This window comes from Pelecanus crispus, chromosome 9 (genome assembly GCF_030463565.1).
Source record: "Pelecanus crispus isolate bPelCri1 chromosome 9, bPelCri1.pri, whole genome shotgun sequence".
NCBI classification, from domain to species: domain Eukaryota; kingdom Metazoa; phylum Chordata; class Aves; order Pelecaniformes; family Pelecanidae; genus Pelecanus; species Pelecanus crispus.
The window spans coordinates 7,742,622-7,769,913 of NC_134651.1; the positions used below are offsets into that span (position 1 = coordinate 7,742,622).

At 37.3% G+C, this 27,292-nt stretch overlaps 1 protein-coding gene across 9 annotated transcripts in view; it reads left to right on the forward strand.

Moving 5' to 3' along the window:
• Window positions 1-12,198, forward strand: part of NLGN1 (neuroligin 1) — a 315,375-nt gene extending 303,177 nt beyond the window's left edge. For 5 of the 9 annotated variants that reach the window (XM_075716215.1, XM_075716217.1, XM_075716209.1 and 2 more), the window contains 3 exons: window positions 4,752-4,937; window positions 9,578-10,367; window positions 11,376-12,198. In XM_075716215.1, the coding sequence (XP_075572330.1) occupies window positions 4,752-4,937; window positions 9,578-10,367; window positions 11,376-12,198 (1,799 nt within the window). Of the gene's footprint in view, window positions 1-4,751; window positions 4,965-9,577; window positions 10,368-11,375 lie in introns of all 9 variants that reach the window. The other 4 variants (XM_075716208.1, XM_075716211.1, XM_075716210.1 and 1 more) reach the window with 1 other exon arrangement.
• Window positions 12,199-27,292: the final 15,094 nt, after the last annotated feature.

Genomic DNA, 27,292 nt, shown 5'->3' on the forward strand with positions numbered 1-27,292 from the left:
GAAGTGTTTCTGCTTTCAGTAACACAGCTCTTTGAAAAAACCCTTTAACATGTCAGACCAGTTTTTATAAGTTCTTCTGTTTTATTTTTAGAGTAGCAGTTGTTACTGTGTACTTTCTCTCAGGCAGATATTTTTTTTGTCCAGCAAGACATTCTTTCTCTTACTTTAATCTAGTCATGAAGGTTGCTGGGTTATGAAACACTTGTATGTGGACAGAACTCATCAGAGGGAAGGTTTGGTTCTCTCTTACGTATCCACCAGCCTGCACCTAGTCTTTTACTATATCATCGGGTTGTAGCCATCCTTTATATTAGGAAAAATTCTGTCTTGGCCTTCCCCTCTTCATTAATTTGAATGTTCAAATTAGGCCAGAGCTTAAAATAATTCAATCTACTAAGGTTTTCAACAGAATATTTTAACTTTTCCAACTCTATTATTTTATTTACTCTTCAAAAATGCTGGATTCATATTAAAAAAAGATCTATCTGAATGGCAAGCAGAAATCATTACCCAGGCAGATAAGCCTATAAAGTATTAAAATTTATCTTAACACAAAATACAGGGCCTGGTTGTGGCACACACTACCTATTTGTCTAACAGACGTGTAATAGAGAAATGGCCCAAATGAGCTTAATAAATCTCTTTCTTAAACTCACAAAAGACCACATCCTCACTTCCATAATTCTATTAGAGTCTGCTCCTTTGGAGGAGATAAAAGAAGAGATAACCTCTCCATTCAGAATATAAAATAGCAATTGTTCAGCTGATGATTGGAATATTTCCAGTAGAAGGACTTAATTATGGAACAAAATTAGCTCAATCTGACCTTTTCAGAGAATAATGCAAAAAAAGTTTTTTTACAAATGTCTTCCTGGAATAACTAAAGTAAGAAATAATTTACTTCACTTTTTTACAAGAGCAAAAGGTGGTAGCATATGATAGCAGCGTTCTCGGTGAGACGACAATCCAAGGGTAATAATAAGACAGCATTCGCAGAAAGGAATAATATATTTCAATAGACTAGCTGATACAGTTTAAAAAACAGACAAGCTTTCAGACAGACAAGCCCTTTTCAGCAAGAGCAGGTTCACCTCTGTGACTCAAAATTGCTAGCTTAATATCTAGATAATGTAATGATTGTGTCATAGGAATGCATAGAAATGTATGGTGTCTATGTTAATTACATTCTGAAAGCTCCTCTTGGGATAAAGACAAAACTTATCGTTGCAATCTCTATTTTATCTAAGTGATAAATAGGAATAAGTACTTGCACCCACAGACCTACAGACTGGCTATGATGCTGTGTGTTAAAGCATTTCTCTACGGGTGTTTAGTTAGATGAGTTTATCTGTATTGAGGGACTTCTCACTAGGAAAAAAAAACAAAACAAAACAAAACTGGAAAGAAAAACCTCATCTGTCTTATCAGTCCTATCTCTGATTTCATGACACTTTGAATGCTTCTAAGCCATGCTGATACTACTGCATATAAGAAAAAAGGCATGAACAGGTGGCAATATTAACAGGCTTCTTATGGTTCTGAAAAATGAGATAGAAATGTTTCATGTCATGAAAGTCAACATCAATAATCATCCATCTTGTGTAGATATGGAAGTCAGCCAATGTGGTTCTTGCTGAGGAGGCGTGAGATATTTCTTTTGCATCGGAGCTGTTGCTCTGGACACAAGTCATAATTTGTCTAATATAGATGAATGAGGAGAATATTAGTAATACTTCCTTTTTTTTTTTCTTTTTTCCTCTTTTTTTTTTTTTCTTTTTTTTACATAAACTGAAAGCTCCCCCTTCTGGCACGTTTCCTGAACTGAACGCAAGGTTCCTGATGTCTGCCTTTGGCAACAAGAGATGTTTGCTCTTTTGCTCTTTTTTTAAGATCCTTTTCACAAAACTAGTATATTTATAGTTTCCCAAGGGTTTCCCATTTCCCCATCAAACTTCGAGGCTTGATGTGAACTCATTTAACAGCAGGGGATTGCCTTAAAGCTTTACCTATAATTTTCATCTGTTGCTTTTCCAGGCAAAGACTTACTTCTTTCCACTTTGCTGCATGTTATACAGAGTATGGAAAACAACTTTTTCAGAAAGTTTGAGTGTTAACATTTGTTTTCCTTCAGGGAGATCACTGTATCTCAGCTATAACCCTACCATCTATTTTCCTAATACATGCCTTGGAATCGCTCTGAGAAATCAACAGGACCTTTTTGAACCAGTGCTGCAGCTCTGCTGAGAGCAGATCCTGTCCAGGCTCAGGGAATCTGCAGGCCAGGGAAAGGGGAAAAAGCAAAGCAGGACTTGTTTAGGGCACAGTTTTGGTAACTGCTCTAACTGCTCTCATCTCATTGCTGCCTGTGTTTCCAGGACCGCCAGCATCAATCTTTCCTCTATTCCCTTAAATCAGTGCAGTCACTTAGGTGCTTAATATGATGAACTGATTTGTCACCGATTTTCTACAGTCATATACTTACACAAGGGAAGGGGAAGACTTTCCCAGCATGTGCAGCCACAGGATCCTGTAGTTCCCATAAATTCCTACATTTTAATTTTGTTACAGTCACTGGTACCATCCCTCAACTCCAAGCAGGCTGACAAAGGCAGTGAGACTGGTTAGGAAGCTTTCATTAGATTTGCTAGCATAGATTCAAAGACATCATCTCTCTGTGTCCTTAAAAACTATTTATGGGGGACAATATTTTACTGGAGCGTGAAGACAGGAATGAATGCTTCTGTGCAGGAAGGATTATACTGGGGCCATCCTTTCACACAGGCATGCACACCAGCCCCTCTGGCTACATAGAAGAAAATGAAAGAGTGTAAAGCAGTGTAAAATAACATCATATTCATCTCAACTCAGTGCTGAGCTATAATAGTAAAATGAGAATTAATTAATTATATTTATGACTTCCTTTCTGGGCTTTCCCTGAATATCAAGGTGGTATTTTCTTCTATGGGAGTGATGTCACTTTGCTTTTTTATGCAGTTAAGTAGTAAATGTGTCAGGTTTTAGTTGTAGAATAGTGGTTATTTTAAAGTGTAGTATCAGAGTAACAATTTACTACAGCTACAGTGAATGAAGTATACCCATTAGACTTGGTACATTAGGTCTGGAAGTGGGAGAATTGCTGGCCTGGCACCTTATGCCACTTTCCTGTTCCCTCTCCATGGTAACAAAAATCAGGATTGACCTACACAAACAAAGCTGCTCGCCCTAAACGGAGCACAGCTCAACTATGGAGGCAGAGAGGCCAATTAGCTTTCAGTGCAGTTTACAGCAAAGAAGGTCTGTTAGGATAAATGTCTACACATATGACAGAATACCAAATGTAAGCTTGCCGTTTGAAGCCGAATCATAATAATAATAAAGTAACAAATGATATGCTCATTATGTACATGAATACAGGTACATGCATGCACCTATCTGTTGTTGTTAAATCCTTACTTTATACAAGTATATACACATGTGTCTTTCTTCCTAGGAATGTCTCAAAAGCTGCTTCTATTGTCATAATGGAACAGTAGGACTCCTTTGAAAGCCATTTGTCTGAAAAACTACTGTAAACTTCTTTTGAGTAGGTTGTCTGCACTCAAGAGAGTTAATTCAGTAGAATTTTGATGAGACTAGAAGACCCGCTAATATCTAATTAATGTGGAAATAATTGTTGTAATGGTTGCTTTTCTCTACAAAGCATGTACTGAAAAACAGTTACACTGTCGATTTAGTGAGCATTAAATCAGTTTGATATGCAAATGGCGGTGCTGGGCTACTTCATAACGCTGGTATTATTTAAACATTTGTTTATTAAGCTGAGAAAATTGGAAATGTCAACAAATGGGATCCAGAAGCAAAGCAATGTCTTTTATCAACAGAGGCTTTCTTCAAAGTTTTTTTAGAAGAGACCTTTTAGAGTCAGTAGGCTCTAATGACAAGAGTAACGACAATACTAAATACAAGGGTCCTGCTGGGAGTAAAGTGTAAAACAGTCGTTCCTGCACCTGACACGTTCCAACATTTTTCTTCCAGTATGAATAAAAGGGAGCATTTCTTATGCTCTCTGGATTACCCCTGAGCTCTTATCCTTTTGGTTGTAAGGGGTCATGGAAACAGCTTAAACTGTCTTTATCCATTTAATGTAGATTCAATTAACTCAGGTTAATGACTATGTGACAGAGCTCAGGGAGTTGAGACCTGCTCACATTGTTCAACCCAGCTTGTTCTGCGACACAAGCTGCATTTTTGAGGGGAGAAAAAAGGAAAAGATACTGTGTTGCCAGGACATAATCAAACACAGTCTACAGAGGAGCGTAACTGTTGCCTCTCAGGCATGTGCAAAGCTCATGGCTGCAGCTAAGTACAGAAGCGCAATACACCATTGACCAAATCACTTACAAAATGGCTGCAGCATATCTGTTTGCTAAACCTTTACTCTTAAACTCAGTACAATCAACACAAAGTCTTTGGGAGTAATACGTTGTGACCTTTTAAGACTTAGATGAGTATTTTGCCTGGGATGTATCTTCATCTTCCGTACATTAATATATCATGGCCAAAAGAGTGAATACCAAATAATTTGTTTCAGAAAGAGTGCAAAATTTCAAGTTGTTGTCCAGTAAATATGGAAAATCATGTAGTTGCATAATATTTAATGGCATCTCTTTTGAAGTCTTACTTAGAAGATTGCAACAGGATTACTCAGAAGAGCACTTGCTAACCCTTTCTTTTTTTGTTTACATTCACAGGATTTTTGAGCACTGGGGACCAAGCAGCAAAAGGAAACTATGGCCTCCTTGACCTAATTCAAGCTTTGCGATGGACTAGTGAAAATATTGGGTTCTTTGGTGGTGACCCATTAAGAATAACTGTTTTTGGATCTGGTGCAGGCGGTTCATGCGTCAATCTGTTGACTTTATCCCATTATTCTGAAGGTAACCGTTGGAGCAATTCAACCAAAGGTATTATGCAGGTTGCAAATTTTGACAATTTTGGTGTCTGCATGCCACCGCCATTAGTACTATGTGATGCTCTGTATATTCTCTTTGTTCCTATGAACTGCTGAGTTCAGCTTAATATTAAGCAAACTTTTTAAAGGCTGTACAAGCTGCCTTCTCCTTCAGCCTTTCTGTGCATGTTTAAATTTGGGGTCACTTTCTTCTTTTTCCTATGGAGCTTTGTAGAAACACTTTATAGCAGACTTCTGAACAGCATTTCTCAGTGCATCATTTTTGTCTCTTTTCTTTCCTACTTAAGGGTGTCCTTTTTGGAAAACCAGTCAGTCATGCTCAAAGTAGATGAGGTCGTCTATATTCAGACAGTCATGAAAGGCATGTTTAGTTTCTCATGAGGAGCAGAATTTAAAGAAAACTAAAATGACACAGTTTCTCTTTTCAGGCTAACAGCTGAAACGCTTAAAACTATTATTTTGTGTGAAGGAAACAAGTACCTAGTTCAGAAATCTTTTGTCCGAAAGTGCATGAACTTCACTTGCTGTCATCTAATAAAAGAATGGTTGAATGTTTTGCATGCATGATCCAAAATTGTCAAAGCATCCAAGTTGCAAATGGATTTTCTTCTATATGTTTTTTCCTATTCCATAACTAACACCTTTTCTCTCTAGTTGAGGCAGACAGCAGGAAATTAAAAACATGCTGTTTGAGGCACCCAATTTTTTTTCCTATTATTTTTGCACCACAGTTCCACACAGTTTCTCTCATTTGCATGGCTATTGCTTATTCATCACATTACTTTTGTCTCAATGTTTTCACACATTTTTATCTGTACTGTTTAGTTTTACCAAGTACATCAATCACACCCTGCCCTGTGTATACAATCCTCCACTAATTTATATTGCTGTATCTCCGTGGGGCACTAATTGGCCAGTCATAAAAAAATAATTCCACTGACATTAAAAGAGCTGCATTTATGCAAAGTCATGATGCAGAGCCCACTGAAGTCAATAGAAGTGACAGATTCTTTAGAGCAGGCCTTTACACTATGTTAAATGAGAGGAAAATACAGCTTTTACAAGAAAAGTCTAGTGGAAAATAGGCTGTGGTTTAAATTTTAGTCTATTTCCACAATTTGTTTTTTAATGTAAACTTTTTTCCATAACTGCCAGCAGTTAAATAGGACATATTTATAAATTGGCCTATAAGAACAAGATGTAAGCATTACCTCATTACACTGTAATCTGAGGGTCACGCTGCATCATCTTTTTTCATCATAACTCACAAAAATAACTTTTGTCATAGAGGATTTAGCTTCAGGTTGAATGAGGAGACCCGGTTTATCCCCCCTAACTTTTACTTGATCTTAATCTTGATTTTCTTGATGTACCATGACATTAATGTGAAATGCCACATTTACAATATCTGGACAGTTGTGTGTTGCCTCTTATCAGCAAATTTTACCCTGTCATTCTAACACATGGTCAGAATTCTGCCAGGAGCAGAATTTGTTTGGGGAAACTGACGCAGTAATTTGCCAACATAGCAGATCAAAGGATTCGGGAGGGGACTGGAGAGGGCTTAGGGCTGTATACTTAAAATCCAATTGTAAAAGTAAATTTTTGAGGATTTCTTTTATAAGAAAGCAAAAACATGCTTTATTGAAATTTGGATTAAACAGAACAATGTCCCACACCCCCATGTATGTTATGTTTCATTTGGGGATCATTAGACCTGCCATTAAAAAAAAGGTATTGAAATAAAATTTGGTCAGCTTCAAATAAGAAAAGTGATTTCAAGTTTTCAAACATTTTCAAATATCTTAACATGTTCAAGAAAACTTTTGTTTCACATTATTAACCAGTCTGTTTCATAAGCTGTAAATTCGGATGCTTCCTTTGCTTCCTTCATTTCCCTTTGAAAGGATCCCTTGGTAGTTGAGAGGATGCATTCCGCCTGTTTCAAGATGCTGCTGTTCATAACTGCCCATCTGCAAGTGGGCAGAACAGCACCCATCTTTACAAAGCGCTCTGAAAATGTAGATGAATATATGCAAATTGTTATTATTTACTTTGGTGAGACTTTGAATAGGAGTCACAAAGTGATATGGTCCATTGAACATTTAAATCTTCTTTCCATCAGTCTGAAGCCCATAATCTATAATAATCAAACACATTATCAGATAAATATGTAGTTCTCCATCCTGTGTGGTACCAATTTCTGCCAGGGATTATGTGACAGAATGAAAATAATTTTTCATACTGCTGTTCATTTTTCACCAAATGCTTTGAGAGGAGGACTATTTCTGTAAGCATTCTTCAGCAGAAGGAGGGATGTTTAGTTTCTTTTCCTAAGATAACTTTATGGCCATAGAACTTGACCACTTTTACTTAATCCAACATTTAATGTTTATGTAGCACTTAGCAAGCCATAGTGTTTATATCAGCATTTTCTTAAAATGTAGATTACACTTTCTGTCCTTGTTCAGTGATATTTAATAAAGCAATAAAAATAGATTTACACAATATGCAAAAAAGAAACATTATGAAGTATCATGAAATACATCTTTGTGAAAATTCAGTTTTGTCATTTACTTACATTTATTACAATGCCTGGATCATCTGCGGTAATTCCACTGACTTTGAGGTGATTTATACTAGCTCAATATCTGACCTTGTAAACATGCAAATATATTTTTGCCTGCTTTATAGCTCAAGTTCTTTCTTATTTTTTACTCATATCTTGCAAGGAAATAATATCTTGGATATGACTTCTCATAAATTTAAGGAGAGGCTTGAATTTACATATTTTAGTCCCTACACCTATCTGATTTTAAGAGTTTTGGTTTTGGACCTAATACAGTCTAGAAAATGATTTTAAAATGCCTCAGAAGCTTGCAAAATGTTTCCGGCCAGCAACTGATTCCAACTAAGTTCTGAGTGTACAGGGTCTGGTACTGCAATAGAGGTTCTAAAGGCATGTCTCTGACTTGATTTAGAGGCTATGGAGGGTTTTTATCAATAGAAGTATGTTACTTATCAAAGTAAAAGCCATTTTTTGCATTATTGGAATAAAATTCTGAGGTAAGCTGAGCACCTTAACTCCAGTTCCTTTAGTGGGAGTATCCAGCTATTCATCAGCATTGGACCAAAGATACATTCTTAGCAAAATTGAGTGAGGCCAGATGTCACTTCCAGTCGCTAAGCAACTCTACCAAAGTCAGAGGAATTACTCCAGGTGCCTATCAGCATAAGTAAAATTAAATTTTGACCCATATATCTTAAATCGGCATAACTTATGTATGCTATAGATCATTTTGTATTACCCACAGTGGGCTGTAAGAGGTAAAGGCCAGTATAAAATATTTTCCAGTAATTAGTGCAAAAGATGTGCTATGAAATGCACTGGATGCACTTCCATGAAAATCCAAAAAAACAGAAAGGTGACAGTTACCTAAATATACTCTAAGTTTCTGACACTAGAGATGAGCATTATTTTGCACAAGGTTCAGATGCAAAATGTCTTTGAGAACCTGAACTACCCTTCCCAAAGGGAGCGGGAAAAGGCAAAGCCCCAACACAAAGGGAGCACAAGAAGTATTGGACAAGGGTGGAGTTGTGACTGTATTAAAGTCAATAGAAAAAAAAATTGGATTGATTCATTGACTCAAAGGGGGTGAGGCTTTCATCCATGACATGCTCAAAAATGCTTACAGAAGGGAGAGGAAAATGTTAATTTAAACATATTTTGTTATTTCTATGAGTAGAATTCCTCGTCCAGAGTGCTAGTTAAATCAGCATAAATCCAGATTAATTGCACTGGAGTCTTTGGGATTTGCTACAAGTTTACATGCAGTGCCAGATCATACTCTCTCTCTTCCCTAAATGAATACCTGAACGTATGTTAAAATCTCTGAATTATAAAGGTAAATAGTGTAAAATATATCATTTCCCTTTTTATATAAGTGTGATCACTATAAACCTTCATTAAAAAACTCCTTACAAGAAAGGATCTTGACTCTTAGACACTTATAAATTTAATAGCTGCCCAGTACCTTCTCATCTATTTCTCCGAAGTATGAACTTTTGCTATGATATACAATTCAAAAGCACTGCACCTCTCAAACCAAGTTTAATCCCAAACAAAACATAAAAAAGCAGTATATTAGGTTTATTTAACACATAGTTGTATGCACACACACTGCTGTTGGCTTGAACAATATCCAGAAATTCAATCCATTTCAGAGACTTGTTGGCTTTTCCTCCAACCTATAAATTGCTTTAACTTTAGGAATTTCTTTCAAGCTAATAAAGCTTATCCTACATAAGGTAATGCCACTTCTTTGTCTTCCTGAGTTTCTTTTGTAAATCTGTTCCTCAGCTGGACTACATCGAGGTAGAACCATTTGCTTCAATTTCTGCGCATACTGCATTTATTTTGTATACATTACCTGTAGGTACAATGACAGTCAGATCTCACCATCTTGTGTATTTAAGTACTACTAAGATTCAAGTATCTCTTCTGTTGAAGTTTTCTATTGTTTCAAAGAACTCCTTTGAATCTTTCAAGTATGTAGCTGTTTCAAGGTCACTTCAGTAGTTTTTAAATATTTCTCCCCACAGGACTTTTTCAAAGAGCAATAGCTCAAAGCGGAACAGCTCTCTCCAGCTGGGCAGTTAGTTTTCAGCCTGCAAAATATGCCAGGATGCTGGCTACAAAAGTTGGTTGCAACATGTCAGACACTGTAGAATTGGTAGAATGTCTACAGAAGAAGCCTTATAGAGAACTTGTCGACCAGGACATTCAACCAGCAAGATACCATATAGCCTTTGGACCAGTAATCGACGGCGATGTGATACCAGATGATCCTCAGATATTGATGGAACAAGGAGAATTCCTCAATTATGACATCATGTTGGGAGTTAACCAAGGGGAAGGGTTAAAATTTGTTGAAAATATTGTGGATAGCGAAGATGGCATATCAGCTAGTGATTTTGACTTCGCAGTTTCTAATTTTGTGGATAACTTATACGGATACCCTGAAGGCAAAGATATATTGAGGGAAACAATTAAATTTATGTACACGGACTGGGCAGATCGACACAATCCTGAGACCAGAAGGAAAACACTGCTGGCTTTGTTCACTGATCACCAGTGGGTTGCACCCGCAGTGGCTACAGCAGATCTTCACTCAAATTTTGGATCGCCTACATATTTCTATGCCTTCTACCACCATTGCCAGACAGATCAGGTACCTGCATGGGCAGACGCAGCCCATGGAGATGAGGTTCCTTACGTACTAGGAATCCCCATGATTGGTCCTACTGAATTATTTCCTTGTAATTTCTCCAAAAATGATGTCATGCTAAGTGCAGTGGTGATGACATACTGGACAAACTTTGCAAAAACTGGGTGAGTACCAGATGATGAATGGTCTTGTATACAAACTCAGGATACAATGATGCAGTGCCTTCCCTTGGTTATCTCCCTTGGGAATGCCTCTGTACTTGTAGGATGAGTAAGAGATTAAGAATTGGGTTGGATATTTATGTTTATTGTAATGTCAGTCAGCTCATTTACACATTCCAGCAAAAAGAGGGAAAAAATATCTTTGTGAACATTCTGCATGAAGAAATTAAAAAAAATTACCTTCTACAAAAAAATAATTAAGGGATTCCCCAGAAAAGTGCAAAAATAAGCCTTTAACGTATGTGTATAGTTAAAAATGGTTACATTCGTAACTGACTTTGCCCCAGCACTGATAATATTGTCATCCCATGAGACAGAAAATTACATAAATATTGCATCAAAAATAATACAGCTTATTTTAATAATGTATTTTGTTTTAAATTGACAATTCTGACCATAAAATACGTGACTTTAAACTTGAAAATTTTTGTCATTTTCATTAATTTTTCTTTCACCAGTAGTTCAAAACACTTTTCTACCTTCGGCCACTGGACTCCAAGTCGCTATGCGTTACATTGAGTTATGCCCTGCCATGGTCTTTCACCTCTGGAAGGCCACAGATACTGCATATGAACTGAGATGCTAAGCTTTACGAGCTTTATGTTACTAAAAAAAGAAAAGCAAAGCTTAATGTCCTCTCACACTGGTCTCTCATAGACATTTGTCCACATTACCACATTGCTGGCAATCTGTCCACAGCAGCAAAAGATTTCAGTGTGAGAGACACTAGCATTTTGGGGAACTAGGGAAGTCACTGAAGTCTATGTAAAAGAAGGGATAGTTTGCATAATGCTGTTTCTAATCAAGATTATTAAGGCCTCTAATTTTAGGAAATAGCATTCTGCTCTGTCCAAAGGCAGACTCAAACATTAAGTATAAAATCCTAATTATGTTAATTTTATAATTCCTTTCGAAATACTTTGTAACATTGGAGATTTTTTTTTTTTTTAGTGACCCAAATCAACCAGTGCCGCAAGATACAAAATTCATCCATACAAAACCAAATCGTTTTGAAGAAGTAGCATGGACCAGATATTCTCAGAAAGACCAACTGTATCTTCACATTGGATTAAAACCACGAGTTAAAGAACATTATAGGGCCAATAAAGTGAACCTTTGGTTGGAACTGGTACCTCATCTGCACAATCTTAACGACATTTCACAGTATACCTCTACCACAACTAAAGTGCCATCAACTGATAATACTTTCAGACCAACAAGGAAAAATTCTGTTTCTGTTACTTCAGCCTTTCCTACAGCCAAACAAGACGATCCTAAACAACAACCAAGCCCGTTTTCAGTGGATCAAAGGGACTATTCAACAGAATTGAGTGTTACTATTGCAGTTGGTGCATCTTTGCTGTTCCTGAACATTTTGGCCTTTGCAGCGTTGTACTACAAAAAAGACAAGCGGAGACATGATGTTCACAGGAGATGTAGCCCACAACGTACTACTACCAATGATCTCACCCATGCACAAGAAGAGGAGATAATGTCCCTCCAAATGAAGCACACTGACTTGGATCATGAATGTGAGTCCATCCATCCACATGAGGTGGTTCTTAGGACCGCCTGTCCCCCAGACTACACGCTAGCTATGAGAAGGTCTCCTGACGATATTCCCTTGATGACACCCAACACCATCACAATGATCCCCAACACTATACCAGGGATTCAACCCCTACACACATTCAATACATTTACTGGAGGACAGAACAATACTCTGCCCCATCCTCATCCCCACCCCCATTCACACTCAACAACCAGGGTATAGCCAGACAAGACGAAACAAACTTTATTTTTTGATGGATTACAGTAGGTGATGTTACTGAAGATTACTTGGCTTTCAACCTACAAGACTCTTACTATTTAAATATGGAGGAATATTATGTGAATATACATATCAAGAACTTTTGGGGTTTTGAAAAAAATGAATTGTACATATATCAAATGAACTTAAACAAACAAACAAAACAAAAGAAAAAAACAAAAAACCCAACTGTTTGCAATTGCTTGAAGCAGTTGTCCTGAATGATACTTTTTCATTCACATTCAAGTATTAATTTTTTGAAGATTTAAGTTACATAATGGAATTAGGCATGTGCAACACAAACAGGAGAGAACTATGACTGAAAATTTTAAAAACCTATAAATATGCACAAGGGACACACTAATGGAATGTCAGATAATTTTCACCAATTTTTATTTGGACCTGTTTTCTTGTGTAGACCATATTTACATATTTGAATAAGTACACAAAGCACCAATGCTGTTAAGGCCTTAGAAAGGGGCCCATGCTGAAACCTGCCAGTCAGAGAAGTTTTACAGCCTGGCAGGTACAACATTATCACATAAGTGCTGTCAGTATAAAAGTTGTGGGAATAAAGGAAACTGGATATTTTTAGCACGATGTGCATGATAATTTATATGCTTGGTGGCTGTGCTGCTGATTAAGCCGTAATTAAAATTCTTCTCATCCCATTGGAGTTTTTAATAGAAGCTTTCTCCATCAATTGGCACAACCTAAAGAAGTTTTTTAAAGGGGCAAAAGTAATTACAGTAAAATAATTCATGGTAGCTTCAGAAGTAGGAGGAATTGCAACAGTTCTTAAAGGTATTTATGGCATTCTATGTATACAGTGGTGAACCCTCGCTGATACGAATCCCAGACAAAAAAATCTGTATTATTAATGTTTTTTTTCCTTTCCACCTAAATAATTTCTAACTTTAACATGCCTATAACTTTAATGGATTCTCCTATGATGAAGGATTTATAATTTGCTGTGATTTAGTTACGATATATTTAGTTCAAATTGGTAAGGTAAAGTGTGTCCAAAAATTTAATTGCAATGATATTTTGCAATATAAAAATGCCCCAATATTACTGCTCTGATTACACTTTTCAGTTTATTGTTTAAACTCATGTTGCATGTTACAAAGTTTACTTATAATACTTTAATATAAAGTTAATTCCCTTTTTGCTGTACATCAGCTTTGCCATGCAAATGAATTCTCTAGACCAGATGGCAACAGTGTAGAAAAAGAGGGTATGTAAGAATGGGGAGAGAGCCAACAACTGGAAATCATAAAATCTGAATACTACGTATGTTTGTGTGATTTGAAATGAATGCTCTAAAATCACAAGAAATTTTTCATTCCCCTGTTGCTTTCCAGTAATTACATACCATGGTCCTTTCAAATTGTTTGTATATGTAATCAGATGTACATTTATATAAAAGAAATAATTGAGATGGACTTAAGAGCACATCCCTGATAAATACTTTCTCTCTTACCTGTACTATATTTCTATTAGACTAAAGTTATGTGATTTTTTTTTTACATTTTTTCAAATTACTAGCAATTTTGATAGTTTGTAAGATAATGTGAAGAACTTTCTCTGACAAACTAACTGCAGTAACAGAAACATTTCTTTTCAGTTACTCTTTTTCAAGAATGAAAGCTTATTACACACAAAAATTGTATACTACTTGATGGAAAATTACTTTGTACTTCTTGGCCATATTACTGGTCACTGAGTGAAATAAAGATAATCTGGATAACGAATATTATTCCAATGCTAAGAGACCTGATCTTTGCTCATTAAAGAGCTAAAATGTTTATTGCTGTTTTGTCATTTTTTAATGAAGTAATGGTAACTGTCTCAAATAAAGAGTAATATCTTAAGACCAGTCTGGTTTTTGAAGACATGAACATGCCTTCTACAACTAATACAACTGCATATTTATGGGCCAGTCCCACCTACAACCATTTCTTACAGAGATACTGACATTGTGATAGCATGGTGTCATAGTATTACACGCAAGTCTCCCCCAGTTTTCAGGAATAAGTTAAAAATGCAAGTATCAACACCAAAAAAAAAAGCCAAGGAACAGGCCTAATTGAAATAAATCTGCAGTATTCCATGACAGGAAAAAAATCACCTGGGTTTTATTTGGGTGATTGAATTTTCATAAAGGATCTCTAGAAGTTCAAAGCGTGTTTGCTAACATCAAGCACAAACGTTAAAACTGAAGCTGAAAGCAAAATAAAGTACTGCAATTTCAGTCATTTTATTTAGCTATTTAAAAAAAAAAAAATCTATATCTTTAATTAGGGCATGTTACAGTCCCCAGTTTTAAATTAAGCTCTTTCGGTAGAAGCATAAAAAAATAGTCTTCAAAATCCAGGGCGGTCTGTGTGCAATTTCTGCCTGATGTGGTTGTGCTTTTAGACTGTGACCTGCCAATGTAAACCAATAAAAAGAATTGTCTGCCATCTGATAATTATTGTTTAATAGGAAGATTGTATTTTGCTATGTTGATGAAACAAAACAAAAAAATACAAAAATATTGATGGCCATAAAACAAGATATTCATGAAATATGATTTTATGTGCTTTTCTTAACTTTATCAAAACCAAAATAACTTTCTACTATAGTTTATTTGTGGCCATATATCTATATATCTATATATATACAGTATCTGGTAATTGTTTACTTTTATTAGTTACAAAATAAATGATTTAGGTAAACCAAGCATGACACTACACTTTATTTCTGTCAGCCAACAGTATTTAAAATGTGAAAGATGAAGACAACACCACAAATTTTATCACTCCTGTTGGGAAAAAAGAAAAAAAAGTCCATTCCTGTGATGCAGATACTGTGATTGATATTTTAGTGGCTACTTTAAATCACAGCAGCTGGCTTTCCAAAAGTAAGATGGTGTCCCACTTTTTAACACAACATTAAGAAAGACCAAGAGCTGTTTTAAAGCTGAAACAAAATAAAAATACAGGCGATGGTTTTGGAATATCTTCATTATGCTTCATGGAATATAAGTTTGTTCTTTTTAAAATATTTACCTGTTTGATTTGTTTTCCACGGTAGCCTACAAGAAGGCAAAACTGAGTGTGATATTTCATTTCTTGTATCATCCTTGGGCCAGATTTCCAATAAAATTAGGGTATCAGTCAGTCTTTGGAAGTTCAGTAAGAATATAAAAAGCCTGCACTTACTGCTTTCACACTTTTGTAAATATGTTTGCAGACCTTTTTAAGAAAGTGTATTCTACCATTTTGAGAAAAAAATAACAATGGAATCATTGTCTCGTTTATCTATTAAAATTACAGGCAATATAATGTGCTGTGCTGACATTTCTAGGAGAAATAAAGCAGATAAAACCGCATTTTGCTCAGTGGTATCTCAGTTGGTTACACGTGGTATTCTCCACCCACTGAAGCCTTGCGGGGCATGGGTGAACTACCTGAATATAACGTGCCATAGGAAGGAAAATGCAGTTGTTGTTTTCATTGTCTGTACTAAACATGGATTCCTATGTCACAAGACTTTAGTTATTGGATATTTTGGTTATTGAAACACCCTGAAAACCGGATGAATAGAGGTCTAACAAATAAACATGTTACAGATTTAAAGACACCACTGCACAGAAAATGTTGGAATTTCTGTTGCCAACTTCACTAATAGATGAAACAGCTGAATTCATAGGAAGTCGTCAAACATCATGGCATTCCTTTAATGTTTGTAAGTTGTTGGTTTTTTCCTGTGGTGTTAGTTTAAAATATTGGCCTTCCCCCCCGCCTTTTTCTAGTAATGAACTGTTACAGATGATCGCTTTTTAATGTAAGCGAACACTAGATAATTTAATTATTATTGTGAAAATGTGCTCCCAAATAAATTAGATTAATGGGAAATTCCCTGCAGAGGTTTTGTTATTTTTCATTCAAAGCTCTTGTCAAAATATCTGTTGGAGCAGTTCTGCTTTTTTTTCAGTCTGTAAGCTAAGGGACTTTCTCCAAATAACATTAAAAATCTCTTTTTCTCTTTGAAATAATAACACTATAAGATTAAGATGTCCTTCTGAGGCCTCCAAATAAATATGAACAATTTGAAATACGGCGAACGGGCTTTTACTCTAAACATTCTAATTTGATTTAATTCCGGCACATCAATACATTTGTATGCAGACCAGAAATTAGAGGCATTTGATAAGGCGTTCAAGAGACCCATGCAGCAGAATCAATGAGTTAACCACCAGCCATGCACAAAGTCCCTTTTCTCTTAGGTTCTGGTAATGCTATTGTATAATTGATTTCTTATTTACAGAATCAGTAAAAACTTAACTTTGTGAAATGGGAAATGGTTAGAACAAGGTAATGAACTTTATCTGGTGGAAAATGTTTAGGAAAAAATGTTGAGAATCACCTAGGAAGTCTAGATTTTTATGTGCAACCTGGCTTCATTCCTTTTTGTTGCTATTATAATTCTCAGTAATTCATACACATGGGAAACTATCATTTCTGTGATAAGCTTTAGTTTCTAAAAGGAATTTAAGTATTGTATGTAAATAGCAGATTAAAGCCTATTCTGAGTTTAGTTTCCCTTGCTATTGGGATGAATGAAAAACCTCACAGAAATGCAACAAGTTTGTTCAAGTAATTTTCATACAGTATCTTGAAATGTTTTTTTTTTTTTTTCAATTGAAGATAAAAGTACCATCACAGCAGTAAAAGCCGTGTAAGTATTTGTCACAGAAAATGCCTTCTTGTATATATACGCGTCTTTCTCTCCATATGCGTACCCACATGCACTACTCCAGCCAATAGCGGAGATTTCAAAAAACATGAATAAACAAGGAATTTTACCTTCTTGCACCATGCAGAGCCAATTGAAAGGTAAATGCAAGTGCTCAGCGTGGAGGTAACACCGATGCCTCATTCTACATTCTCCGGTGTTATTGACCAGATGCTCAGCTGATGACATTTTTTTTTAGCACCACCTGAATTAGTATTTATCATAGGGCCATTGAAATCAATGAAGCCCTGACAATTTACACCAGCTATCGATCTGCTTCTGGACCTTTAATGTTCATCATGGCTCATCTCACCTTCCAATTTTGCATATCTTCTCACGCACATGAACACCTACTCACAGAAATTATTACAAGTATAACTACCTGATTTATGATGACTATCAAGCACTAAAATATGCTTTAAAATACGCTTATAGTTATTGGTATGTAAGTCCAACACTCAGAAAAAAAGAGCCTTCTACATAAAAAAAAAATCCCTGGTAATTACACTGATGCAAAGAAAAGGTTTGTACCACAGTTTGCAGCTTTTACATGCTGTAGTAAGTTTTATGTTAAAATCTTTTTAAAAAGGAACATTCAGTTCTGTCTGATCCTCAAACCTGTATGTTGACCTATATGTTGAACATGCAATGACCCTTTCCAGCAGTTGTAAACCTGCTCTGCTATGGTCCATTGTGGAAGGGAAGAAGCATACAACTGATCCACACGCTTTCTGTAAATTCAGGACAGAAATAGCTGGATTTTCTCAGTCATCTGAATTTTCCCCTCTCAGTGGCAGCAATGCCAGGCACTCAGCGTTTATGAGCTTAGCTTTAGAATGATGGCATTCAAAAAAATAATAAATGTGGAGTCCTTAAGTCTATAGGGTTGGGCAGTTAGTAGTCAGGTTTTCTGCTTTACAGCTCTAAAAGCCAGTAACTTTTTTTCAAACAGAAGTTCATAATACTGGCAACCAGAGGTGATAATGCTAGAGCTTAATTAACATGAGGTTCGTGAAAGAGCTGATAACGCTTTAACTGCATTATTTAAAAAAGAAAAAAAAAAGACAAATTTTGCATGTAGTGATTTTGTTCAGTTGCTGTGGAATTAATGACAATTTTGCTGTTGACTTTACTGAAAGAAGGATTAGTTCAGAAATCTGTATGAACTCCTGTGAGGTCCATATAACAGTTAAACAGCTATGACCATGGCTTCTAAGATCCCTTGGATGTTTCCAGACCTCCCTGAGTTATGTATCCATCCGCATTTCTGCAAAGAGGAGCATGTATGTTCAGGTATTGATTCAAATAGGTTCTTCCCAAAAGGACACATCACCGTGATACTGCAAAATCAGCTAATACACCTTATTTTTCAGCAGGTCTTGTGAGCTTGGTCTCAGCACTGGATCAGCGTGGCCACATGGCTCTGGGCTGGAGTGTGATTGTACCTCATGGGTGTGAAGGATAGAAAAAGAACACTTGTGACTGCAAAGCAGTCGTGGGCCAGACCCTGTATAATATACTTGATATAAATTTTCCCTGGAATAAAATGAGAGGTGGGGCAGAACCTTCTGGCAGGAGGCAGTTTTGGAGAGTGAGATATACAACATACCTATTTCATCCATTAATTTGGATTCAGCAGTAATTTAAAGCAATTAAGACCATATGAAAGATTCTAAAAATAATATATGGTTTGTTTGTCACCAAATACATTTTCAGAAGAAGACATGCAATATTTTACTGATTGATGATGAAGATATGGTTGTACAGTATTGGTTTTCTACTTTTCACAATGTTACTCCTACGTAGTGGTGAAATTTGGCTAAGCAGATGAATAAATTTTGCTCTCATTTGTATACAGGTAAGTCTAGAGCAATTTCATAGAAGTGGAAACGTGGACCTCTACGAAAAAAAGGTAAGTAACATCCAAAACCAATTACTCTTGGACAGCTAGTAGAGATTCCCATGTTTAAACCATGTGATGATTTTTTCTTTAACATTTATCAGTTTGCCATAAATATATTTTTCTCTCCTCAGTCAGTAACTGGAGTAAGTGTACTACACCCTTCACAGAAGATGAAGGTAATAGGAACAATTGGTTTCTTCTCATGAATCATGACTTCAGTGTCCAAGATCAGAAAATGTAATAGAAGAAGAAAAATAGCAAGCCAGGTTTTGGGGGTTGGGTTTTTTGGGTTCTTTTTTTTTGTTGGTGGTGGTTTTTTTCCCCTTCTTTTTATCTATAGGCACATTTGGGTATCTTGATTCTCTGAAGGCTCACCAGAACCCAGGAAAGGATACAACCTTAACTGCTGCAGCCAAAGCCAGGAGCTTTGTTGGTAATTTTCCTCTTTCCTTGTCCAGGAGGAAAGGGCAGGGTTAAGTTCACGAAAGCAGACTTCTCCAGAAAAACACTCCCAATTGTAGCTCTGAGACACACCAAGGAAGTGTGAAAACACTTGCAAATTCTGCTATGTTTGACAGAGGAAGGAACATATATTGTCAAATTTAATAAAATATTGGTAATGTTTGTATATTTGAGGTACTATTAACTTTGTTTTAAAAAGCAAGTATTCCTTTTTCAACAATTCAGTTTATCTTAAACCTAAAAGGGCTACTTGGTAGCCTCTCAGTTATGATTTATTTTCTTTTTTTTTCTTACTTCCTTTAAGTTTGGGGTTTTTTTTTTAAACTGTTTCTGTGATAAGTGCAATTTTATTCTTCTTCATGCCCTCTCACATTGTTACTACTGTCTCACACAAATGCAACTATTTGAAATAATTTAAATCTCTGTTTTTTTCACTTAGTTTTATCAGTTTTCTTGTTCCTTCTGATTGGAATTTTGCTTTGTCTTGTTTTTCTTGTAGTTGCATATCCAGGACTATTCACAGATGATTCCTTTTTCTATGAAAGTAGTGGTTGGGTACAGAGCATCTCTGGAGACTAAACTCCTCTATTAACTTATGAACTCCCAGCCACAGACGAACTGCTATTCAGGATGGGAATGGAAATCCATCTACTCTAGTATCTCTAGCATTTAGCATGGCCAAGACCCATTGCTTGTGAGTAGGTACAAGAATCCCTTCAGTCAATGATGACAGGCATGTGCCAGGACGTTCACAGCCATCACTGAATTACCCTCACATACATGCCAGATGGTAATTTTTCCCTTTGAAAGATGCTGGAGGTGCAATGTCACAGACAAAAGCCAACCTCAAGCTAAGGCAAGCATGTGCCTCCAGAAACAAGCAGTGACTTGTAAATTCTGCTGCTTCCTAGATTAAAAAGCTTAAAGAGGCTATGAATAGTTTCCAGCTCATGGCCACACTTCAGACAAGTGCTGAGGTATTTTTCCTGGTTGCACAGACACCAAGACCTTTGTTCTGAAGTGGGCTTTGTCACGGTGCCTGTGTCTACGCTACAGCTGTTCCACGGAGCTGAGCTCCTGCTGACCCTGCTGCTGTAAACAGCAAAATTTCCATTGACTGCACCTGAGAAAGATGAGCACCTTCCATAGCAGAAGGGAATGAATTACAGATGTAGAGCATCAAACACAATTTTCTACTGTTTTATAACTTGAAACAGGCTGTTGTCTCCCTTCTGAAAGAGCAGAAGGTGAGCTTGATAGTTTGGATATGAGTGTAGGAGGTGGTTTTGCTGTAGATTTCTCACTGGATGTAGAAGGTTATCAGGATGAAATTCTTCTTTTCTAAATTTAACTACCAATATCAGGTGCCTAGTGTAAGGAATGCTGACTAGACCTTATCTGAAGTTAGTAAGAGGGTGAATTTTAGTACTGGATAAATCATATTCTACTGGTATCTGCTTTTCCCTGTTGACAAAGAGGGGAAAAAAAAAGTAGGTGCAAAAAATTGCTGTCCTTTCTGTCCTTCAGATACACTTAACTAACTGACAGCATGAAATCTTTTTATGAGATAAAGCATTTATTTTTATGTATGTATGCTATTGATAATTATTCCTTTTTAGTTGTATAGATCAGAATTATAGCCTTTTACAATCATTGTTTATTTTATTATAACAGTGCCTATGGCTAAGGGAATAAGACCAGCAGTGATAAGAATTAAATAGCAAAGGGAGCATGAAGTAATGAGCAATCCTCACTTTCAAAACATTACAGTGTAGAAACCTTCCAATGGTAAGCGTAGCTAAGACTGGAGCAGGTTGCGTATGGCTTCTACAGCAGAGAATACATTTCAGAATGGATTCTGCCTTAGGATGGCTAGATGGGCTGGAGATTTTCTTCTTATTTCTTGCATCTCTCTAAATAGCTCCAAGATTCTTAATAGATAAGACACAGTTACGTGGTTTTGAAGAATTGCTAGTTCCACATTATTTCATTCCATATGATGTTACTTTGTGAGGGGTAACCTTTGTTAGGCGTGAGTTGGCAAAGTGGAAATGCAGAACAGAGAAATGCCGTAGGGGAGAGAAAGCAAGGAAAAAGAACCAGAGGAAAAAGATCGGCCCAGAGGAGTGAGTTTCCGGGATCAAACCGCTACTGAGCAGTCTGGCACACCAGCAGAAATGGAGGCTTCTTGTAGCACTTGGTGGGACTGCTGTGTTTTGCCAGTTTGAGCTTCTTTGATCAGTAGGCTGATTCTTCTCAGAAGTTAGTATGGGTTTAGATGCGTTTAACACATAATAGCTATACTTAACAAAAAAGAGTAGCTGCCTATTCCAGTGCACTGGGGTCCTTTTTTATGTAGTCAGGCATTCCTCTTTCTCCTTCTAGTTTTGAGTGTGTTTGTAGGCTTCAACCCCATGTCTAAGGACTACAGGAGACGGTAAGAACAGTGAGAGTTCACATGTGAAAAGGATGAGAGTTGTATTTTCAAAAACTGCCCAAAAGCAAAGGGGGGGGGGGTGTTATTAGTTGTAAGCGGCATAACAAATTATTTCTGTCAGCTTAGCAGCCTCTAGTTACAATGTCACAGCGAGCTGCACTATTTTAACCTGTGTTGAGCATGAAGATGTACAATAGATGGATCAATGTCAAGCACTTGAAGAAGGGTTTACATGAGTATTTTTAGACTTCTGTGTGGTCTCTGACATCTATTTGACAAGCACTTAAGACCACAAGATTTATAAAAACATGCTTTAGAGCTATACCTCATTTAAATCATCGTAAACTTACTTTACTGGAGACAGAACTGATTGTTGTCCTGTAAATCATTAGTATTATGAAGAGAACTATGCAAAATGCGATCCTTTATGTCTCAGAGAGGAGTTACATGAATGCCTTGGCTGCATTTCTTCAAACCGCTGAACCCCATGCTGTGTGTTGCAGTCAGATTAACTAAAAAGCTAAAAACAAACAGAACAAAACAGATAAAACTGATAGCAATATTTGCCACACACTGAGGTCAAAGAGGTGTAAAAGCTGACAGATATTGATGGCTTCATTGCCTATGAAACTACTAAAGTTATCCATTTAGAGGAGAGATCAATATGAAAACCACCAGCTAATGGGGACTACCTATGGTGCAATCACCATCAAGTGCATGTCCATCCTGTTGATCTGTAAGGCTTCTATAAAACTGTTTTTTTTCAGATCAGAGGTCAAAGCTAGAAAACTGTGAATTTCAGAGAACAGCCATGAGCATTCATGAGACTCATTGACTCTAATATCTTCTAGGAACTCGATTTGAAGAATTTGCCAAGACATTGTCATCTGGTTAACCTAGATACCAGACACAGCAGACTTTGGTTTACAGTAGAATTGTTTGGATTAAAGGTTGGTATGATTATATCTGGTTCACATCTGTTCAGCAAAAAAGAAGCTTTTTTGATACTGTGACTTTTACCTATGTGTCCCTAGCTTCAGTCTTGCACTATATGCGGCATTTTCTGAGAAAGAGAGGTAAGGAGCTTGTGCAGCATGCTTACCTGCATAATAGCTTTGTTTGGCTTTCACAAAGTTAATGAAGAGCATTTCTAGGACATATTTTGTCTTTCATCTCTGACAGCAGGAATTTCCCTGCTGGTGTTCAGACGGTTAGTTTTTGCAATTAGATTTGTGTTAACATCTACTCTGTTTTCTCTCCCCGTTCTTGTAGGTATATGCTAGTGAAACAGGAAAGCTTGAATGTTCTTGTTCACCTATTGAGCTTACAAATGTCTTTGCCTTGTTGATGTTAGTGACTGCAAAACCCTAGGAAGTTATGAAGCTGTTACACGTATGCACATTAAGTTGGTCATTGGAAGTCACACTGGAATACAACAGTACTGTACAAGCATTATGACACTGTAAAACAATCATTCCTCTTTAGACCACAAACACTGCCGCGTCTATAGCTTGACTGGCTGTCTTGGCAGTGTGAAAGTCTCACTGGAAAATCAAGAAAGGTTATCAAGAAAGGTTATCAAAAGGCAGCACTGGCACTGGAAAGCAACTCTTTCTGCAGGCTGGTAAGGATAAGTGGTCATAGCCCAGCCGAGTCCATTGGGGACCCTTCTACATGGCATTTGCAGGCATCAGGCTGAAATGCAGCAGTAGGGAGCAACCAAAGACCTTATTTCAGGTTTTTATCACTGTCGTGATGGTAATGGATCTAGGTCCATGGTCTTGTCTGCTAATGAAATAGAAACAGCAAATTAAATCTTGGTAAAAATCTTAAGAAAAAAACAAGTAAACATTTTCTGAGGCTAAAATTTTAATCTGAACTGTTGGCTTGCTGATGACCTTAACTCACAGATGTTATAGCAGACCTGCTGTGCTTTTGCTGCACACCAGGTGACAGCGGCCGGAGTACTCGGGGGCTTGTTTCCAAACTAGAGCACATCTGTAGCTACTTCTTCACCCTCGTCATTTCTGCGATCTGTGATAAGGCCGTAATCCCTCAGGTAGGTGCTGAGTTTACATTTCCTGTAATGTTCATCCAGGGTCTATGTTGCTATGGTCAGTGCTTTGTTGTGGGAAGAGAAATCTCATCATACTCTGAAGAGCTGAACTTGGAATTTGCAGACTGGAATTCTTTGGTATCCTATATAGCAAACTGCATAGGATAGGCTGCATTTCTCCCATAATGTGAAATTATTTTTAAGACAGGATCAACTAGAGATAGTTGCATAAAAAAAAAGAAAATTCTCATTGAAACTCAAAGAGAAAAAAATGTTGTAACAATTTCACCAGTCATTTTTTTCTTGGTTTAAAAAAAAAAAATCAATTTTCATATTTCCATTGGTCAAATTTAGTAATACCTTTAAGTAATATATAGAAAGATAGCCTATATTTTTCACAATTATTGCAAAATTGTATTGCAGTTGTTATTCTGAATGAACCAGTTTTATTTCACGTCTTCAGCAACAGAAAGAAAGAATAGCAATAAAATATAATAATCTGTAATTTGCAATATGTAATATGCAAGTCTGAGATGGTGACTCACAAGATATATCCTTCAACATCTACAAGCTCATTCAGCTGCAACATGAACAAGTAGCAACCTCAGAGTTGCTTTGAATTAAACTGGCAGTCCTGTGAGGCATCATGTTCCAAGAGCTGGAGTCTCTGCAACATGGTGGTGCATGTGAACTGGGCAGGGGTAGCGAGGGGACAGCAGTACCTGACCTTTTTCATCGCCATTCGATGATCTATGGAAGATGCACAGGACCAGAATGGCACAAACCCATTTTGTTACTACCGGCAACCCCACTCTAGCTCCTTCACATGCAGTCCCTCTTTCTTGCCTTGGAGAGATCCATAACAGCATGAGCTTGTGCCCAATTAGGCAAGAGTTAAAACCAGCAATTAAAAATACTAACATTTAATTTTAGAAAGTGGAGGCAGACTGGAATAATCCAGAGCAGACAGCAGGGTCAACAGCAGGCATGGTCTGTAAATTGACTCTGTCTGGTGTGAGCAAACTAGGTAACTGCTGATTAGGCAGGTCTTGTGATGTGCCTTTTGTGAAAACAAATTCAAGCTGCAGCCTTCCATACACAGTGCAGCTGATGATGGGTTGTTAGTTAAAGGTCTGGGAAAGCAGCTTTCAGATCCCAAGCTTGTCAGAAAAAACAGCAGGAGGGGGCACAAATAATGAAAACAAATGTACATGGAGAACTGGACAGGTAACACGGGTGCAGGAGTCAACAGTGGGATGTGCCCTGAAACGTATTGCAGGAAACTGTGTAAAGTCAAAGCTGACCCAGGACACTGAAATAGCTTCCGTGTATTTATTACTTGCTGTGCTTGGGTCCTGATGGGGCAAACAGTATCAGTTATGCTTTTCTTCCCCTATGCAGGATGTTGCAGTTTTAAGATACTTCCTATCCTTGGAGAAAGAGACTGTAAAATTGCACTGACAGGTACAGCTGGTTGTAGGGGGAAGAAAAAGCAGCAGCAGCTAGTGATGGTGGTGCTGGGGCAGGCTGAAGTGCATTGATAAGTGTCATCGCCGGCTGGAGCGGTGCTGATGTGCAAAGTGCAGGTCAGCATCAGAGTTGGTGGTGGTGGGTGTTCAAGCTATTCCTGTTAGCCCTAGTGACCACAAAACATTTTCCTTTTATTCAGTACGAAGATGGTTTTCAGACAGCACTTAATGAATCACTTCCCCTACAAATCAGTAGCAGAAAACATCCTTTAATCAACAGAACCCTCTCATTGCTTGATAACGGGTTTTTTTCACAGGTGTTTAAAAAAAAAAAATCTCATTTCCAGCTGTCGCATACGCACAGTTCTCAAAATAGCTGAGAATTTGGAACCCATTTTATGGATTTTTAGGTTTTAAAGAACTTTCTGACTGGGAGATGGGACTGAATAGGAATAGGTAACAAGAGGGGGGCACTAGGTTGATTTACTTCTTGTGAGTGTGAAACCACACCCACTAGCATTAGGAATAATTCTTACTGTTGTTATTTAATTCCTGGTAGTAGGTACTAAGTTTACAAAAAACCAAGAAGAGTAGGAAAATCTACTATAATTATTATTTGACCTACTCTGCAAAAGGCAGCTGCTGTAATTTTACATGCAGTTCCAACAGCAGCTGTTTATCTAATGAGCTTTGGAGAGACCAGCTCTCCCAGCCTGACAGCTCTGAGAAATACAGAAGCGTGGCAAAAAGTGGCATTGATGTTTCAATAGTGACATTCTTTCCTCTGAGTCAGCTTAAACAAAATGCCATGGAAAAGCATTGGAGGTGCTGGGAGGCTTCACCTTTAAATAAGGCTTAAAGCCAGCACCCATCTTCTCATTAAGAATGAGAGACTCTCCAGTGCACAGATGATAAATATGTGTACGTGGTCATAGACTTCAAGGAATCTATGAAAGACAGAGACAGATATTTGGGTTCTTTGCAACATGTGTGAGCTTAATAAATGCTATTGGCTATTTCTGCACTGCATAAGCTAGCTCTAAACAAAGTAATTCAGTTCTCTTAAACAGGAGTCCTGTCATAGCACTGGACCTTCATTCAGAAGTTCTCTGCAGGTCCAATATGATGTTGCTGCTCCAACAGAGTGCAGTGTAAGGCTTGTCTCTTTATAGTATTGTGCCAGAAAGTCATGCTGTTGTCACCTTTGTGGATAAGCCTCTAGCCAACCTGTTGCTTCTGGTGGTCTCAGTGTCTTGCCGCCAACAGCTGAACCCTAGAAAAATGTTCATATTCAGGTTTAGACAAGGAGGAATCATAAGTTGGAATTAAAGCTGCATTTCCCATTTGGCTTTGTTCTGATCCACAACTGTTCTCACAGTACAGTTAAAAATAAAATGACCTCTTTCTTTTTCTAGCTGCGGTCATAATTGTCATTCCCCACCAGATGCCCTAACTTCCCACTGTGCCCTGCTGGTTCTGCTGCCCCTGTTGTCTCTCAGTCCAAAGAGTTTCTGAAGAAGAGACATGCTTTTATGGAGCCTGGCAAAGCTTCAGAAGGGAAAAGCAAAAATCAATACCACTTCAAAGCAAAGTCTTTGCTTCAGTGAATATGACATTTGCCCTTTCTTCACTAGTAGGAAAAACAAGGACACTTACACTGGCAATGGAAATAGAATGAACAACAACAGAGAGACCTTCCAGGTTTGACTTGTAAAGGGAAATAACTTTATAGTCATTGTCCCTATTTGGTGACTTCAAAAGCAGGTGTAGTGTGTTAGGTGGTGCAGTCTGGGAATGAAGTGGAAAGCAACACAAAGTCAAAGAGAAGAGTTGAAGAAATTTGGAACAAGTGGTAATGGACTCTGCTAAAGAAACCAGGGAATGAAAGACACGACACAGAGGTCAGGTCCATTGCTGCACAATCAAACCAACTATAACGTGTCACCTAT